General features: G+C 41.1%; 1 protein-coding gene across 19 annotated transcripts in view; it reads right to left on the bottom strand.

Moving 5' to 3' along the window:
• Nucleotides 1-864: 864 nt before the first annotated feature.
• ZBTB20 (zinc finger and BTB domain containing 20) overlaps nt 865-19,964 on the bottom strand; it is a 479,626-nt gene continuing 460,526 nt past the window's right edge. For all 19 annotated transcript variants that reach the window (XM_061454008.1, XM_061454012.1, XM_061454011.1 and 16 more), the window contains 2 exons: nt 6,335-7,942; nt 865-1,741 (listed from right to left, as the gene is read on the bottom strand). In XM_061454008.1, the coding sequence (XP_061309992.1) occupies nt 1,323-1,741; nt 6,335-7,922 (2,007 nt within the window). In that variant the 5' untranslated portion in view covers nt 7,923-7,942 and the 3' untranslated portion in view covers nt 865-1,322. The remainder of the gene's footprint in view (nt 1,742-6,334; nt 7,943-19,964) is intronic.

Genomic DNA, 19,964 nt, shown 5'->3' on the forward strand with positions numbered 1-19,964 from the left:
CAGTGTATGCAAAACAAAAAAAAAAGAAAACAAAGAAAAATTACTTTTAACAATCTCACTTTTTTTTGCTTTTTTTTTACACAAATACTGTTGTAAATATATTAAAAAAATCAGCATTCTATCTGGTAAACGTCACTTTTGCCCCTCTATAAAATTTTGAATTAAAAAAGTCCCAAGAACTCTTTTTTTTTTTCATTATTATTCCCCTCCCCACCCACCCTCTATTCCTCTTTCTTCCACAAGAATAAATCCTGATGCAACTTTTGTTTTTTTGCAAAGATTGTGGGAACTAACCCTTCTCTTGTACCTAGATCCATAGGTTGCAACCTCTGATATCTTTGATTTTCCTCTGTGTTTCTCTTTGCCTTCTGTGAAAGTCCCTCTTGATTGTGCTGAGGCCCTGGGCTCAGCGAAGACACTGAATAAATTACATAAAAGCCACCGTTGCTCGTTGTCTGAATCTTCTTGGTTTCTGCTATAAGGTGGTGGTGGTGGTGGTATGGAAAAAGCAGCGGGGAGGGTGCGCCAGACAGCATGGGATGGAGCAGAATCGTGGTGAGGAACCTCTGATTCTTTTTCCTCACCCTGCAGGGACTCGACTCTATCCAAGCCACACTGCCTTGCACTCCCCTCAGCCCTTTCGTGTGTTTGTGGATGCGTGTGTGTGAGAAAGCAGACACGTGGTGGAAACCAGCAGGGCCTTGTTTCCTCTGGTTGCTGCTCAACCAGAAGCAAAATATTCCACAGTTCTAACTGGATACTGTGAAGTCCAAAAGCGGTCAGCATTGTGAATTATGTCCATTGAAACACTGCGAGCGGTGTACTTATAACGACAGTAGGCCTTGTAGATTTGTAATATATTTGTTTTGTTTCTTTTTTTTTTTGTAGTGCTCTTCACAAGTGAGAAAAAAGATTTTTTTTTATTTTTCTGTCTGTTTTTTGATTTTTTTGTGTTTTTTTTTGTTTGTTTGTTTGTTTTTTTGTAGTAAAGAAGGGTTGTATTTAGAGGCCAGTAGCTAGAGATCCAACCAGTGGAGCTCATGAAGCACTACCTGGCCTTAAGGCCACCATCCAAGGGAGGTTGGGAAAATTATTACTCTCCCAACCTCCGGAAATGTAATGTACCAGCAGGCAAAAAACAGTTCTTCATGTAGTACAAAAAACAACAAATCGAAACGAACCCCCCCCCCCCCCCAAAAAAAAAGGAGGAAAATAAAGGTAAAAATGAAACAAAAATAATTTCTTAAATTCTAGTGCCATAGCTTTTTGTTGTTGTTTCTACTATTTTTTGTTCATAACAAAGAGAGAGAGAGAGATTCTACTTATCCGTCTGACACATGCATCCTCATGTGGTCGTTGAAATGCTCGATTTGGTCAAACTTAGCTGGACAGACAGAGCAGACATACGTGGTCCCCTCCGTGCAGGCCACCACCCCGGCAGGGACAGCCCTTGTGCCGGTTCCGGTGGCTCCAGGCGTGCCGTTGGTGGCACTGTGCAGAGCCACATGCCTCTCCAGCAGGGTCTTGTGGGAGAACTTCTTCTTGCAGATGTAGCACTCGTAGGACTTCTCCCCGCGGTGGAGGCGCATGTGCACATTAAGGGAGCTCTTCTGGGTGAAGCGCTTGTTGCAGATACTGCACTGGTACGCCCTCACGCCAGTGTGCGTCACCATGTGTTTGATTAGGTAATCCTTTAAAGAGAAGGAGCGCCAACAGATGCTGCATTGGTGGGGTTTCTCACCTGCCCATTACCAACAAGAAAGAGAAAGAAAGAAAACAGACAAAAGGAGACAATAAAATTAAACCAGCTTGGTACAACTCTTTGCAATAAACTAACGGCAAGTCTCACACGGGTATTTGGAGATGTGCTCTGAATAAGGAAGAGCAAGTGTTAATTGTGTTTTGATGCACAGCATTTTTTTTTTTTTGCAGAGGTTCCAAAATGCTTTACAAAGGGGCTGCAGGTATTTCCAATCCCCATACAGTTAAAAGGTGCTCAGATGATTTCCTCAAGTTCGCATAGTAGACACTGACAAAGACAGGACTACAGTTAAAATGTCCTGGCATCTACTCTCAGCTTCAGTGGCACAGCCTCTCCTACCTATGCTCCCGCCTTGCTCCTCCTCATGCTCATTTCTAGGAAGGTCTTAATCATAGAATCATAGAATGGTTTCGGCTGGAAAGGACCTTAAGATCATCCAGTTCCAAACCCTATGCTATGGGCAGGGATGCCTCACCCTAGACCGTGTTGCCCAAGGGTCTGTCCAGCCTAGCCTTCAGTGTCTCCACATCTCCCTACCTGCATGAAGTAAAAACATGGACAAAGCTAGTGATTACTAGATAGCTGACCTGTAACACAACCGTTTTTGTCGAATTGCTTTACATTTCTCAGGACAGAAATGCCAGACATTGCCAAAGGAATCCAGTGTGTTATGAGAGGTTCATTTTTGTTTCCCCTTTTTCTGGTCAACTCTTATAGCTGAAGCACGGATAAGAGTAACTGAAAAGGCAACCTCAGTATATAGAATTGCCTAGGCCAGGCAGTACCATGCAAAGGGCAACCTAATAGACAAAATTCCAGGGTAACAAACATGAAACTTAAATGATTTGACTGCCAATGAAATAAAACACCTTGTCAGATAAATCAGAGATATAAAATACTTATATTATCTACCACTTGTGTGCCCAGGGCTGTTGTAAAACTGATTCTGGCAACTTCTGTAAGTGAACTCTGATCACATCCAGACAAACCAGTGGCTACAAGGATGAACTGAAAAAAATACTTAGCTGAGCTGATGCGATTAGTTTGTCCAGACTACTCTTAACTCCTTCTCACACTGAGAGCACTTCTTCTGCCTTATGTTTCATGGTATTAGGCAACATTTTCACATGTTGCTGTATTGATAATGTAGACAATACCCAACACCCTGAGTGCCCCACCAAAAGCTGCTTTTTAGTATGATTTCTGATTCACTTGTGGTATATTTCAGGTGTGGTAACTCATGATCCCCAAAGCTGTCAGGGAAAGAGATGGTACCACAGCTCTGCAACAATTAAAATGAGCCTGTTTCACTGACTGAAAAATTATTTTAATTTGGTCATTCTGCAATTTTCCCTCTAGCAGATCCTTTCTTTATTTTTTCCCCCAGACAACCTGCTTCTTCCTTTTCTACAATCTGACACTGTTTTAAATCCTTAAGAGTTATCTTCAAGGACTGTTACATGCCTGTGCTAACGTACCATTTACTCTTTGTATAGTGAGATTACAATGCATTATATTCAATTTTAAGAGGAAATCATTAATATGTATTGGATGGTAAAGACCTACTTTTTTATCTCCCCTGAGTCTCTGTTTCTTTTGATTTCACAGTTTGCACATATGATGGTGACATCTGTGAATGAAATCCACATGCTGCTCTTCCTTGCACCAGTGATGAGTTTGTCCCTACTTGGTGAAAGACACTTGGTCAAAACACATTAAGTCTTTACTTTCCTGCTGGCTTTGCTGAACATAGTAGTGTGTCGAATGTAGACAGGCCAATATGCTTGACGCGTGTTATGTGGAAAATGATCGTGTGTCAGTTATAATAATGTCTGATTAACTTACAAGAGACTGATTATATTTACAATGCTTATTTTTGCCTTAGGCAATATATTTCCCAGAGTTTGCAATAAGTTGGTCTCCTCTGCTCCAGACCCTGTTAAGACTATTCCATAAAAACACCCTAATTATTGCCTGCACGTGTTTCTAAGATACACTGGATTCCGGCTTTCTAATTGTAGCTTCCAAACCTTTCCAGGATTTCTCCTCTCCTAAGAATCTAAAAACTTTTTAGGTTTTCTTTTTCTTGTTTTGTATGCAAATATCTGTGCTTCCTAAGTGAGCACTGCAGGTTATTCACTCCCATGATTCTTCATGTTGAAGTCAGCAAAAACTGCTCAGTGAATTAAATGTGCATATCTCTCCTTTTGGTTCTTTGTTTCATATTTGGCTGGTTTTAGACAGCAATGTGGGACAGTTATTGGATATTAACCACAGCATGATATGTAAGAGAAGGCAGTGATGGCTTACATGGTACGCAGGCACTGCATGCATTCTAGCACTAGTATTTCCACAGCATTGCATGTCTTGCAGAACAACACTGTGAGATATGTTAAAGCCAATCTGCAGGGCATGTGGAAAAATACCCATTCCTAGTGTGTTTGCGTCTGTGTAAAAGAAAGGGAGGTAGGTTTCCATTGCATGGCAACCTACATCAGAATGTAGTTTTGGGAACCATAAAGACAAATAGAGATGAGGAGGCCTTTAGGCTGATGAATTCTGGTTTATGATTAGGCTTCTTCATGTCTTCTCGTACGAGACCTCCAAACAGCAAGACTAATTCAAACATTTGCATCTCCTATATCTTTCCCTTTTACCAAGGAATCTTTTCCAGAGCCACTTTGCCAGGCTTCTTTTAAGAGGACTGGGGAAAGTCACCCTGACAGTGGGCACAGTTGCCTCCTCTCAGTTTTCATGATGAACCTGTTCAGCACTAGCCAAGGTAGCGGACATCCTTTCTCTGAGGCTGCACATAAAAAAGGTTATTTTACAAAGGGTTTTCTGAAGCCCTGCTCTCTGTTGGTTATGGTGCAATTATTCTCCCAGCCACTCCAGAAGCCAGTCTGCTCCTAAATGAACTTTGCAATCATTTGTCTACCTGAATCTCATCTTGCCACCACAATTCATTATTTTGGGAATTCTCAGAACCACACAAATAAGGTATTATTTAGCGATTAGAGGTGCCTATCAATTTCCTTGGTTGACTTTATGTGCAGTAGCTAGGAATATTTATGCCAGATCTTCCAATATTACTTTTATCTGATTCCAAATATCAAATGCAGTGCACAGTGGGGTGGGGGAAATAAAGCACCTAATCTCAGTTAAGTGTTTTGTGAAGAAGCCTTTCTTCACAACAAGGGTGCAAGCAGATATATTTGACTATGTTCTGAAGAGGTTTTTTTTTCTGACTATCACAGCACTATTTAGTATTTTAGCTACTCATTCACAACAGAAAAATAGAGAACATAAACAGACACAATCTTGGGATTCAGGATTCTTGATCCTTGCAGTCATACATTTTGTACCAGTGCTGAGAAGCTGACCTTTTTGTATATATGGACATGTATAAGTCTGCCTTAGATGCCTAGGGCAATTTTTCATTTAAGTGGCAATTACAGGTAAATAGAAGTTAAAAGTTTACATATGCACATGGAAGTGAAATCTACTGGATACAATGGGGACTCATGACTTACATTCCTCCCATACCTTGGGCAATTTCTCCAGGCTCTACTTCATGTATCACAAATGCAGCATTTATTTTAGGATCTGACGTTAACAAAACCACTGCTTGGTGAGAGAAATATTTACTCTTTCTCTAAACTAGAATTTCTCTCCAACATCAGAATAAGCTGAGGGCTAAAGCAAGCAAAATTTAGTCCTGAACCCAGAATAGCTTCTTCATGTAAGATAGATCTAGCTCCTTGTTTTGAAGTCTTGTAACTTGACAAAACTAGAAAAGGCAGTTTTGGCTTCATAGTAAACATGGCTACCTAAATCATCTCAAAAGACCATATACCAAAGCAGTTGCATTTTTAAACAAAAAGGGTCCTGATGTTGTGTTCTACATTTATTATTTAAAATTTTCCTTACATTTCTAAATGTTTCAGTATGCACAGCTAGTGAAGCATCTGACTTACCACAGGGGATTACAGCAGTCAGCTTCAGTGAAGTACAGAGGAACTTTCTGAAAAAAACTCCTAATTTACTTTCTTATAGGAATATAGAAGATTTAGAAAATATCTGGCAGTGTGTCTAACACACAGGCCTGGAACTACTGCTGCCATTCCATGAGGAATGAACTTGCCCTAAACTCATGCCAGTGATCATCACTTGAACTTCTCTACCTGTAAAACTTACAGGCGAGTGCCCTTTTTTAGTAGATACAGTTTTTCTTGAATGACTTGTAATTACCTTTTCCTCATGCCATTTCTACTTAATGTTGCCTGGTCAGCTTACAAGGGACAACAAACCTCTACCATTTCCTTGGATGGGTGCAGGCCACATTTCACTCCAAGTAAAATGAGCTTGTTTCTGTACCGTGCACAGTTAGGCCCCGTAAGGGACCTATATGTTTCTGCAGGGGCTCAACTTCACTGCATTAAACTGGGAAAGTGTTCAGTGATACAAGCTCCCTCCTGTTTGTACAGAGGCTGTGGGGAAACAGAAACTAAGTCCATGTTTATCGAGGACTTTCTCTGGCTTCATGTATAAGCCAAAGGGACGTACTCTTACCTGTGTGTACAAACATGTGCTTGACGTAGTTCTGTTTGGCGGTGAAAGTCTTGTTACAGAGAGTGCACTCATAAGGCTTTTTTTCACCTTGCCCACCTGCTGTGCTGTGGCCCGCAGATGGAGCCAAGGGCTGTGGGGCTGGCAGCTGGGCAGTAAAGGTTGACAGGCCAGGCTGGGACACTGTTACAAACTGTGCCTGCTGGCCAGCTAAAGGCTGGGGCAGGCTGAAAAGAAAAGGCTTAGGGCCACTGCCAGCAGACTGTGTGGTGAAAAGGGCAGGCAGGTAGGTGTTGCCAGCTGTGCCAATGACCTGAGTGTTGCTGGTCAGAGTCAGTGGCATCCTCAGATTGCTGGTGAGGGTTTCTGTCTGGCGTAAGTAGATCTGTGTGGTTGGCAATGGTTGGGCAACAGTTGTGTTGACAGAAGGCTGCAAAGCCCCCTTTTCGGTGCTGTTATTGACTGTGAGCACTTTGTTGTCCATTTCAACGTCATTGCTTCTCTCTGGCGAGGAAGAGTTGGCATCTACATGCTGCTGCTGCTGCTGCGGCTGAGTGCCATCAGCAGGGACGTCATTTTGATCTGCTTGAGAAGGTTCTTGCTGCCCATCCCGGCCTAGACCAGCCATAAACTGCTGCTCCATGGAATCGGGCTCAGTGCCAATGGAGGAACTGACTCCCGAGTCAAAGCTCTCCCCTTTGGGCTCACTCTCAGTGCCTTCTGCTTGGTCAGTGTCCTCAGTGCATTCCTCAGACTCATTGCGCTCAAGGATCTGCACCCTCTGTTGGCCATAGTAGTCATAGTCATCCTCCATCTCCTGCTTAATATGGATGTTGCCCATCAGGGTTTGAATTCGTACAGGCCGTGGTTGCTTGCGGCAGTGTGTGGTCTCCGGAGTGGTGGAGAGGTATCGCTCCATCTGCTGTGATCGTTCATGGATCCGGGTTATCCAGCTGGGGTCTTCCATGTGATGGTCCCTGGGGAGCCCCAGGGCTGTTTCATGGTGGCTGACCACAGCTCCACTGTAAAAGGAGCGCTCTCCACTCCCATTTTGCATGGAACAGGCATAAAGGGCTGAATAGATCCTGTCCACACTGTGCTGTGAATGGCTCTGCAGGTAGCCAGACTCCGTGTCGGTGCTCTGCCCCGAGGTGCCTGATTCGGGTGTTCCCCTCGGTGTCTCCTGTCCAGAATCTTGAATGACCGGGTAGACCTCTCCCACATTTTGAGAGACAATCCTTGTGCACTCATCAATCACAGTCTTGATCTGCAGGATGCTGGCAGCTGTGAGGATCTGGAGGGCCTCTGACTGTGAGACCCGCAGCACCCCACTGTACATGAAGTCAATGAGCTTTTGCACAGACTGGACTGACACCACTGAGGGGATCTCGATGTCGCTGTAGCCCAGAAGCAGCTTATCCTGGAAGAAGGGGCTGCCAGCCGCCAGCACACAACGGTGGGCGCGTAGCATGCTCCCGTGGATGCGGACCGTCACGTCACAGAAGTGGCCACGGTTGCGCTGCTCGTTGAGGGTCTCGAGCACAGAATTGCTGAAGTTGTGAAGGTTGATGCTATGAATGCGCTCTGTCATCCCCTTGCAACTGATGTTACCTGGAGCAAAGCAGGTGACAAAAAACAAAAATAAAACAGATTGAGTCTTGTCCTCTGCAGAGTCACAGTCAGGGCATTGGAGAAGGTGACTGCCCACTGGGCACACGAAACAGATTATACTGTGAAAATCACATACAAAATCACCGATAAGAAGACAGCACCTTTGTAAGGTGGGAAGTATGCTCTGCCATATATTTGCAGAAGCTCAAGTCCTAAATTAATAGGAAAAAGTTTTAAAGCCAGTTTATCTGGTTTTAAAAAGCCTAGAGACAGCTTGAGCTAACAGATTAAAAGTGGATTTTAGGTTGTTCAGATGTGAACCCACACCAGAAAAGATCAGATTCTTACTATAATGACCCTTTAGATCACGCTGTTAATGCAAAGAGTGTGTATGAAAATGTGATTTCTATCTAGATTGGTATTTCAAGGAATTTGGAGCCTGTGTTTTATAGTACAGTTACTTCTATCTAAAAAACTGGCAGTCACTTTGTAAAATTCAAATCTGGTTAAAGATTTAGGCTGTAAATGTTCCTAAAATCCCACGCACAGTTTTGTCTGGGGTTGTGGTTTAGAACATTTGCTACCCAGTAGTGACAAACAGTCCTCTGTAAGAACTCAAAGCAAAAAAGTTAACATGAGTTGTCCGCTTCAGTTTTAGCATATCCCCAGTTCTGACTGGCACCAGAATGCCATCACATAAAAACAAATGTTCTCCTGCTGTTATTTACTTGACAGAAACTGGAAAATTACAGACATTTACTCTAAGGAAGACTTTGTCTTCGTTTGCCTGAATAATCTAAATAGAGAACAGTTTAGAAAAGCACCTAACCAATTCAGGTACAGAGCCAACATAACCTTCACAACTGACTTTTACAAGTGACTAAAAAGTAACTTCTTATCTCTCAGTCCACTCTTCCCTATCTCCATCTTGCTTGCTTTGGTTTTAATGCTCTTTTATTTCCTTTCATGCTCTCTACTTATTTTTTGTCTCTTTAGATTTTGATGGGCAGAAGCTATGGTTTGACCTTTCAACTATGAAAAACCAAGTGCCCTCTAAGTGGTAAACAAATAAAACATTACCAAAAATTTCTTTCTCTTAGCATTTGTAGTGCATTCATCACCTTGGTTCCTAGAAAAGTATGCAGAGAAAAGTAATGCAAAATCACCACTAGTATTACAGTCTTTCTGCTTTGAATGTTTCTACTAAAGCTATAACCCCTCTGCCACAATTACTTGTTCATTTGTGAGAATCCAAAAGTGAAATTTGGTAGAGAAGCATGAGTAAATTAAACTAGCTTACTGTTACTGTCTGCTTTAACAGAAATATACAGAACAAATACAAGGCATTTAAAGTGGTTTAATCTAGATGCCTTTTAGCTCAACAGTATCCCTCTGCTCCAGCCTAAGGGGTGCTTTACGTCTCATACACAGATATACTCTCTGCAATTTGCAGGAAAATGTGGCATCCTCCCTGCTCTCCTTTTCCTTCTCATTTATCTACTCCTGACATCTCAAGCACCCTCTATTCTGGTGGTTCAAAGACAAACCACCTTGGACACAGATGGTTATTTTAATTCTCTGAAACAGCTGAATGATAAAAGGGAAACACAAAGGTCAGGAACTGGAAATCCTGATGGGACCAAGCTGAAGAAATCTGATGTTAACAAATGTAAACCAGCCAGTATCAGAAGGGTACTAATTTCCATGTGAGATTAGAGCACTAGGGGGAAACTCACATAGCAGGAACAAGGAGGAAACTACTAATAGTATCATGGAGGTTGTGCATTACATCTGTCTTGTCCATAAGCTCTGCTGATTTCCTCTGATGTGACTGATCATAGCACCAGAAAATATCAGAACCTGGGAGACTTTCCTTCAAGGGCACTGCAACTGTTATTACACAAAATAATGTACAGAAGAGATGTATTCCCCTCTTTCCAGAGTCATTCTCCAGAGGCTTTCAGGGCAGTTCCAGATTCTTCCCTTCCCAACATGTCAGATCACATGAGGATTCAAAATGTATTTACATAGAAAGTCAGAATCCTTGTTCTGAAAAGAAGAAAACTTGGTAAAAGCTTTGTGCTGGTGGGGAAACAGAAGGATTGAAGACTAATGATAAACAGATGACCCCTCTTTTCAAGACCTCTTGCAGGCCATGGCAAGTGATTGCACAGCTACCCATTTATCTCCATCTCCCTTTCAGCAGTTGCCTATCAGTATGCTAGAAATCTTTCCATCAGAAACTACTGATCATTACTTGGTTTGACTCTAGGGCTCCCTTTCCATGCAACCATGTTTCTAACATGTCTTCTCATTTCTTTACTCTTTCAAATTAAATTGGAACAGCTACCACTTCTTTAACTGAGAAACAACTGAAGTTCACTCCTGAAGGATAAAACAAGAAAGGTGGGAGGACGAGACACACAACAGTAAAAAAGCTAGTACAGATTTTGAGGATATTTCTTCTAGGCCACCTTCCTTGACAGTCAACATTGAAAACTATGCCTGCCCAAAGTACAGGAAACAAATAATCCACAATTGCGTCTAAGATGCTACTACACAAACCACAGCAGTAGAAGAGAGCAACTTTAACAAATTCCAGGGACTGGTCTGTAGCAAAACCTGCTATTCCATGCAGCTCCTCTCCCTTTCTGCAGGAAACTGTCCAGATCCAAGTTTTCTGGTTGTCCCTTACTGTATACTGATCTAAGCTGAAAGTCCCAAGGGGATGCTCCCCATAAAAGGCAGACTTACCAATGCAAGTTTGATTCTAAAGTAAATGCTACATTCCTACAAAGACTGCTAGAGCCTTGGACAAGCCAGAAAGTGTGTCAGCTCTTCACAAGACCCAGCTACATGCACGCACACTCACCTACTCGTCACTGCACAGAATGCCTGGCTCAGGAAAAAGACTGCTGTCTCAGGCTCTTCTCAGGCCTGCCACTCTTTTAAATTCAAGACAGTGGGAACCTTTTTATGAAATTCAAGTGGTCTTTGTTAAGTACCCCCCTTTTTTTGTCCAGTAAACATGATGTAGAGATCCCAATGGACTTAATTCTGAGAAACTCCTGTAAAATGGTTTTGTCCCTTTTCTGTGAAGCAAGTTCTGATTGGAGGAGTATTCACAAACCATATAGGAAAGAATGGGTGTGAAAATGCAAAGGCCATTCTTACCCAGATGGGCAATGAATAGGTGTTTGCCAGTTCAGGAAAATAGAGAAAAAAAAAAAAAGGAAGAAAAAAGCAGGAAAAAAAAGAAAATTAAAAAAAGCTCAGACAACCACACAGATTATGCACATTTGCAATCCTCCTGGGATGCAATTTGAAGCTGGCATGGCATAAAGGTGAAACATATTATGTGCAACTTTGAAAAAAGCTCCGTTTGCCCATATGCAAATGTACCGATTAAACTGTCAGCCTATTCACAGAAACATGCATGGAATTCATCCTCGACTGGTAAGAAGGAGCAAAACGTGGATGGGAAAGGAACAAACTTTTGTGTGTAATACATGACTGAGTGCTTAGATTAGTGTTTCCCTGAATCTCATCCACCCCTCCTGCTGACTTTTATGCTATGGGCATTCAAAAGAAAGTAGATTTCACCATGACAATAACAATGACAACCTCTCCAAATACAGTACCAAAAGGGAAAGCAATGGCAGAAGGAAACAGCAGGCAGTGGACGCTTGGAAGATACTATAGAAAATGTGGAAGTGTAGCAGTGAAGTACACCAAGCATGGCTTGAAGGCAGTTTTCTGTTTGCCAAGCTACCATACATAGACCTACATAAAACTAGAAAGGTGATGTTTGTTGTTTTGCCAAAAACATAAGGAACAATCCCAGCAAAAACATGATGCAGAGCTACAAAGATGTACGGAATAGTGAAGACAGCAGGTCATACACAAGTAGGTATGTCATACAGTAGTCATACACATATGACTTATTTAGTCAGACATGCAAGTATTTGATAAGGCTTCATTAAAAGTATTTAGTAAGGCTTTTTTTTTTTGTACAGCCACTAGATGTCCCTTTCTGCAAAGCCAATGCTTACAGCTTTAATGCTCATAACAGAAAGATATCGCAGAATTTGATTTTCTCTAGTGTCCTTTAAAATCACAGTATCTCAAAGCTCATTGCAAAATAATGACTACCATTTCTAGAAACACAGTGGTGATGAAACCACCACAATTACTGAAACTCGGCAGTAGCTCAACGCATAGAACTCACCTGAAGCAAAACTGCCTAGGATGCTGGAATCCAAGCTCTTTTTGGAAACTTACTGTGTGGTCTTTCACAGGAACAACTAGCAGAGTGAACCCCAAAGGCTCTAGTCTCACTTTCATACTTATGAGGCAAAGAGAATAATTGTCCTCTATCCCTCTATCTTCTATCCTTGAGAATTGGTAGGCTTGCCAAGAGAGAGAGATTGCATTTTTGCCTCAATTTTCTGCAGTAGCATTTAGAAAACTGCTTGGTAACTCATCTCTCTGATACTTAATATCTAGAACTAGCTTGATATTGTTGCCTAGTTTGTCTTCCTGTCAAGATTCTCAAGCCTCACATTGAGAGGAATACACACTTTGAGAGACAGCACAAAAGTTGGAGGCATTACACTTTGTATAACATGGTATTCTCATCACCAAATGACAAGCACTTAGGTGGCCGAGCACCTTGGGCTAAGACAGAGATGTGGAAGTTAGGACTGGTAGGCTTTTTTCCCACTGCTGTTTCTCCATGCATCTGTAATCCAGCCATTAGTGTCTGGGAGCACCACAAAAGCCAAGTAACCTGCTGCTACTGCTGGAGACAAGCATTGTCATCTAATTATTCTCTTCCTCTATTATGTGCAGTTTTGGACCTCTAATCTTTAGTCTCTGCACCGCTGGATGAGCAGTCTCCTGACTGCATCACAAGGATGCATTAGGTTCCTCAGACAGCCATTTAATGGAATAGGAGTAGCTTTTCCTTAAAGTGAAAACAATTTACCTACACTATCTCTTCAGAAATTTGTTAAATATGTTTGCAAAACCAAGTAAAAACCAACATTGTGGGAGATTTCCACTCTCTCTCCGACAGACAGTCTAAGATCTTTATAGCAAGAAAGCTTTGATGGTATTTAACTTTGAAACTGATTACTCATTCTTTCCTCCAGCAGAGACAGAGAACTATTAACCACTTTCATCTTATATATTGGAAACTGCTTCACTTTTCTTCTTTAGACCTTACTTTTTCTAGAAAATAAAGACTCAGGTCTCTCACTCCCCCTCACTGGTTGTATGCACTCTTCTCATTCTTATCTTCTTCTGTCTTCTGTCCAGTTTGTCCTTTCATTTAAAATGCAGTGCCCTAAAGTGGGTAAGTACTCTAGATGAGTGAGGTGAATTAAACAGTTGCCTGAGACACTTATATATGTTACTCTTTAAAGACCCTACAGGATAAATAAACCCAAGCAAATAAAGTACTGTTATCAAAGCAAAATCCTACAGATTCTCCTTAAGAAAGAAAGGCACATCTCAGTAAAGAATCCTTAACTTGGAATGAAAATCTCAACTCTTGTATAAATATGACACTGGAGTGAAAATTCAGCATTTCCATCACAACATATGATACCTACTATAGCCCCACAATTTCCACACCAAGTTTTCTCATTCCACACATTAGGGTCTCCTGTTCCATTTTTTGTACCATAACCATTGGAGATGCTTTCTTCAGCTCTGATGACCTGATTCATCCCAACTGCTGAAGTTTTATTTTCTGTTGTTCTCAAGTTAGTTACTCTAAATAAAAATTGGATTAACAGAGCAAAAAATTCTTATCTAGTGTTTCGACACACAAAATTAGTTCTGCATCAGGTTCCAACTCTCTGAGACCAAATTTAGTGGAGCAACATTTTTTTCCACTGACAGAACAGACTTGAATTAAAATCCTGAAACCCTGGTAGAGGCTGACTTCTCAGTATATCTCTATGATTCTAGAAAGGCTGATATAGCAAATCCTGTTCAGACTGATTCTCCTGAATATTTGGCCTCATTCTGAGCAGAGGCCTGCAAGACAAAATGTTTGTATGGAGTTTCACGAACACAGAAGAACATTTGTATCCTCAGCAGGAGATCTGACCAGGAGCAGCCCTTGCTTTCTGTCGCTTTAAAGGTTTGCTGGAGTTTTCACCCAATCATCTGCTTGAACATCTTGAAAATCAGTATCTTCTTCTATAATATCTATCCAAAACAAACACCAGATGACACTACACAAATTGCCCTAACCCTACCAGATTGTTGTTAGAATCAAAATATGTAGCAGTCTACATTTAACAGGAAGTACTGTATTTTTACCAGCACAACGTCTATTAATGTGTCAGTAATATACTCTATGGAAGTTGCGTTCTGAAAGCTGTCAAACTTCTCTACATTTCATAGTCTAATAACTACATTCATTTGAAAGACAGAAATGCATGCACACACAAACACAACCTTACTCTCCATGGAACAAACATATTGCGTAGATGCCTAAGAAGAAAGAGTTTGCTTAAACTTTGCTCAGGAGACAGGCTTTCTCTGATCTTTTTAGCATCTACATATTGATGACATATCCATTTTACATAAAGCTGAAGACTAAACCAAAGGTGTCTGTACATAAAATTTCTTCTATATCCAGTGGGCATTAATTCCCAACATCAAGCATAAAAGCCTCTTAAGCCTACACACTTGGGGAGCAGTCAGTGAATCACCTTTCTCTGTTTCACCTGAAAGACTGTGAGAGGTGTCCATCAGCACTAATCATAGAATCATAGAATCGTTAGGGTTGGAAAGGACCTTAAGATCATCTAGTTCCAACCCCCCTGCCATGCGCAGGGACACCTTATGCTAAATGATATCACCCAAGGCCTCGTCCAACCTGGCCTTGAACACTGCCAGGGATGGAGCATTCACAACCTCCCTGGGCAACCTATTCCAGTGCCTCACCGCCCTAACACGAAAGAATTTCCTTCTTATATCCAACCTAAACTTCCCCTGTTTAAGTTTTAACCCTGTTTGCTCTACAACCTCCAGGCAGCAATGTCTGTGCCTCAGTTTGCTGCATTTGTAGAATAAGGAGAGCATCACACACCCAAATCAGCAGCAAGACTGCATGCCTTAATCTTCACAAATTGTTCTGTGTTGCTTGGATGTAGAACACTGTAGAAAGATCAAGAATTAACTCCACAGGTATCTTAAAATTTTATTCTTCAGGGTTACAAAAATGAAGCTCTCCTCTCAAACTACTCTAGTGACTGTTTCTTTATAACGCTTTATGGTGAACATCCTACTTATAACTGTGAAACACCAAGTATAAAAAAAATTCAGTTCATAGCAGTCTGGTGACAATGGGCTTTGAAGTGTTACAGCACGTTCAGTTATTTTTAAGTTAAAGAAATACTCCATTTTTAGCCAGGGCATTTACTTTTCCCACTTTCACTCCATTTTGTATTCTTGCTATTTTAGGAACTCCAAAAATACTTTAGAGTAAAGAAGGTATACTCAAAAGCCATTTTTATGCCCAGGCACATATTTGGGGTACAGTCCAATGTACCCCCACTGTAAACACTGGCACTCATATATACACACACTGTTTCTCTCAGTTCTCTCTCAGCCCTTGTCTGCAGACCCTCTGCTGCTACAGCCATGCCATCAGATCCCCCTGGTATAAACGTTGACTACTACATTTATGGGGGGATGCTTCTCCTGTAGGTATCTACAACATCTCTAAGCAACATATATTACATTAGCAGGAGAACACCTGCATTAACATTAAGAGGGATATCAACAGGCTTGTCATATCATTGCAAGGGTGTTAATTCCTGTGCCCAGGCCAGCTTTAACCTATTTACATTGGCAAAAGACAGGCTCACCAGATAGCATTTTAGTGTAAGGGAGAAAACTTTGTACAACTGCCCTTTTATAATCTGAAACAGAGAAAACAATGTAGCCACATGATGGCACTATTTCCTAGGAAAAGAAACGAGGCGGTGCTAATTCCCTCCTTCAGCAGGGAACAATTTTCATGTTCTACATGAAAACTGTTTCAACCGTGCTCGCTTGCTCCCAGGGAGTTCACACACAATCCTGCCAAGCCCAAGCATGGCCCAATTGTTTTAACTGGCTGTAAGTTTCAGGCAGTTTGGGTCTTCAAAAATCTAGGTGCATCTATTGCTAGTTTTACTTCACAGTGCCGGGTGTTGTTACTCAGCGGGCATACTGCACTTGCCAGACCTGCAACAGGAGTGCCACTGTACAGGGAAGAGGCGAGATGGGCCAGTGATGCTGGTGAAGTTACAGTGTGAACACTCCCAACTCACAGAACAGGGGGATGCTTCTTGGAGAAAAAAGAACAAATATTTTGGAAAATATAGGCAAATAAGGTGATTTATCTTGCTATTCTATGGTTTTGATCAAAAGCTTGCTGTAGTCATTAAGAATACCTTCATATGCCTGAAGGGCTTTTGTTTAAAACCAGTAACGCATTTCAGACTGAATATCCAAAAGTGAACAGGGATTGCATTTGGTTATCTCTCTGTGGTACTCTGTACAAATTTATATCCTCTCTCAGAAGTGCTGTTTAGGGAGGAGAAGGGGCTGGGGCTGGAGGTAGAAGCAGAGTCTGGAAGGGGAATAGAGTAGAAGGATAATAGGTGAAAATATATTAAAACATGCCTCCAAAAGAGACAACTGCTATCCCATGAACTCTTTCACATTTGCCCTGTATTGTTACGTATTTCCCCTCGGCAGAAAGACAAGGAGGAAAAGCTTATCAGTTTGAGTGTGGTTAAATACAGTAAGCCTAAAAGCCTGTAGGCTTTGGTTAAAAGGAAAATATAGATTAAAACCTCTTGAAGTAATTACCTGTTTAGAAGGTTTCTATTCAAGCTAGAATCCTCTGCAGGGAGTGTTTGCAGCAGTCTCTTAGGAAAAGGGTGCATCATAAATGGTTGATGTTTGTGGGAGAGCTACTGTCTGTGGAAGACCACTGCTTACACCCTCCATATTTCCAGAGAAAGGCCTTTCAATGGTCATCTAGAACTACTGGATGGGAGAAACGAGGAATGGACAAAATCTTGTAAATGCCAGTCCTCAGGGCTGAGAAAAGGATTCTTTTATCTCTTCCAGTGGCTGTGTCTAAGCCCTGAGAAGAAGAAAGCTATCACATGAAAATGCTGGATTTTATTTAGTTATTTTTTCCATTCATCTTCATTATGTATTAGTGAAAGAGTAATTGTTAACTAGTACAACTGGGTGCTTTGATGAGTATTTCAAGTTAGAAATATCCTGAGACAGATGTTCATACTGGTTTGGACTGTGGTTTCTTTATTTTGAGTTTATGGGATGTGTTCAGGCCTGCTTATAATTCAAATTTAAATATCAGTGGGAAACAGCACACGCTCATATCACTGATGCTGAAGGCCACAGGGAAAATTTCTGTCCTTAGTGAGACCTCCACAATCCCTGAGAGCAGACTTACTTCCAAAATCACCTACTTAGTTCTGATAGGAAAAGAAATGTACGGCAGAATGCTTTAAAGTAATAAGTTAAGGCTATAAACAGACACATTCATGTGTAGCTTGACATCCTCAGATGGATCTGCAGCATTAAGTGTACATTGTCAGTTCCAATTCCAAGGCTTTTTCCTTGAGAAAAGGCCCTGGGATTAGATGTATACACAAGCATACCGACATCAACAGGTGATACTAATACAGTGCAGGAGAGATATTTCTCAGGTCTGCCCTCAGGCACATTCCACCTTCAACTCGGCCAAAAACATTAGAGAGTATCTGGGCATCTTACTTTTGAATACAGAGAATATTCCCTGTTTTGGAACATGGTATGGGATGAAAGCACACGGTGGTTTTGTTCAAGTTGACATGGTTGCCCACACAGGCAAGAAGCTGCGGGGAGAAGTCCCTTGCTCTGTTTTTATTTCCTCTATCATACCCCTTTTCACACAAAAATTGCTACTTTGTGGTTTCTCCTCTATCTGTGTAACATCAATAAATTACACGTTATCACTCCTATCATCTAGTTATAAAGAGCCTTTCAAGATTTTTAATAGATGCACAATATTGCTACACTTACATTTTCACTGGTTAAGAACTCAAAAATAGCTGTTGTGAGATTACTCTTAATTTATACTACTCCTCTCTTGTGGGCTTTCAAGAAGAAGCATTTCACCACATGTCACACATTGATACAGAGTATATATTGCGCATCCCAGCCAGGCAGAGATCCTTCCAGTGTTTAACACAACAAAGCTGGAATGAGCAGGGGTTCTAGGATTAGTTTATCCTATTTTTCCTGGGCACAGTTAATTCCTCAAGGAGCTATTCGTGCTGACAGATTAACTAGAGATCTTGCATTCTCTTTGTATTCTGGTTCCTGAGTGATAGTTGTGTAAGACTAGATCTCATGTTATTTTAGCCTTGTAAATGACTCTATGGACAATGAAAACAGTCACAGAAAACATAAATGAAAAGATGGTGCAACAGCATTGCCTCTAGAAACAATAATAATTGGCATCCTCCGGAACTCAAACGCACAGTGTCAGCCAGGACATGTCACTGCGGTCTACCGTGCACCAGGCTATGAGGCAAATACCCTGATGGAGATGAAGGAGTTTAGCAGTATTCTGATGGCGTACAACCGACTTTCACCTCTGGAGTAGATCAAGCACCACTTTCTTGTAGAAATATAATTATTTCCCTTCCCACAACATCCCCTAGCACGCTTTATAAATATTAGTTGGTGGTATTAAACAGTACCTTGCTTTTACCTTCAAATTTCTGTTCCAGTACCACATTAAGGCTTCACTTCAAAAATGTTTTGAATGAAGAAGCTCTCTTTTCTCAGCCAAGAACAATTCAAGAATTGCTTTGGTTTTTCCTCATTTTAATACTGCTCTGGCCCTGGAGTTATTGAGTGGGATCACAGCACAAACATTACATGGCTACTCTACCACAGGTAAATGACAGAAAAGAGGAGAAAGTGACTATGAAAGTTTAGATGAAAAGAGCATAAAGCTCCAATGCTAGACAGATCACAGTGGTGAAAGGAATAGAAAGTGAACAAGTCTATTTTTACAGCTGTACCTCCAGAGTTGTGTAGTTGCAACAAACCAGGCAACTAATGCACCAGTCAATGTTTCTTAAAGCATGGAAGGTGTCTTGCTGTAACACACAAAGGACTAACCACTGGGTTATACAGGGTTTTAACAACACACACATTAGGACAAAAGGAGATGTAGGTGCAGCTGTTTAGTTTCCTTCAGGTATGAGTCACCTGTCAAGCACTAGAAAATCTGTTATGTTTGACTGCTCCATGAAGTGTCCCTCTGCAGACCATATTAGGGAAATGGTACATTTGGTTTAAGTCCTCTCACCCAGTTAGGACAGAGGAGATGATAGCAGTAGCATGCATGGTTAAGACACGAAATAACAATGATTGGCATGATTATGTTTGACGTCCTTCAAGCAGATCATATAAAGTGGCAGTTTTCATATGTGCAACTTCAGGAGGAGCAACCATTAGAAGGCCAAAAAAAAAAAAAAAGGAAAAAAAAAGGAAGAGGAAGTTACTCAGAAAGAGTCTGAAAGGAAAAGATAAAGGATTAAAATCCATACGATGAGCAGGGAGGTGGCCCTAATACACAGAGTCCCTATATCCAAAGACAAGAACAAAAAATTAGGAAATAAAAAGTGCTACAATGGTTAAATACAAGGTATAAGAGTTCATTAAAGCTGAAAATGTATCCTTCTAAAGATGGAAATCATATTCAAGTGACACTAATAGAACTGAGCATAAACTGTAGCAGGCTAGATGTAAAACAAAGATTTGGTAGGATGAAGGGGAAATGTAAAGAAAAAAAAACACTAAAGGCATAAAGTCAAATAATAAGACAATAAAGACTGCAATAAAACATTATTTAAACATGACAGAGAAAGCTTACAGGGCAATGACCAGTACCTAAGAATGCTGTAGATTATCTGGATTGATG

Source organism: Pezoporus flaviventris, unplaced genomic scaffold (genome assembly GCF_033815535.1).
Source record: "Pezoporus flaviventris isolate CSIRO_AGI_PZ_B2104156 unplaced genomic scaffold, CSIRO_AGI_Pfla_v1 ptg000015l, whole genome shotgun sequence".
Lineage (NCBI taxonomy): Eukaryota > Metazoa > Chordata > Aves > Psittaciformes > Psittacidae > Pezoporus > Pezoporus flaviventris.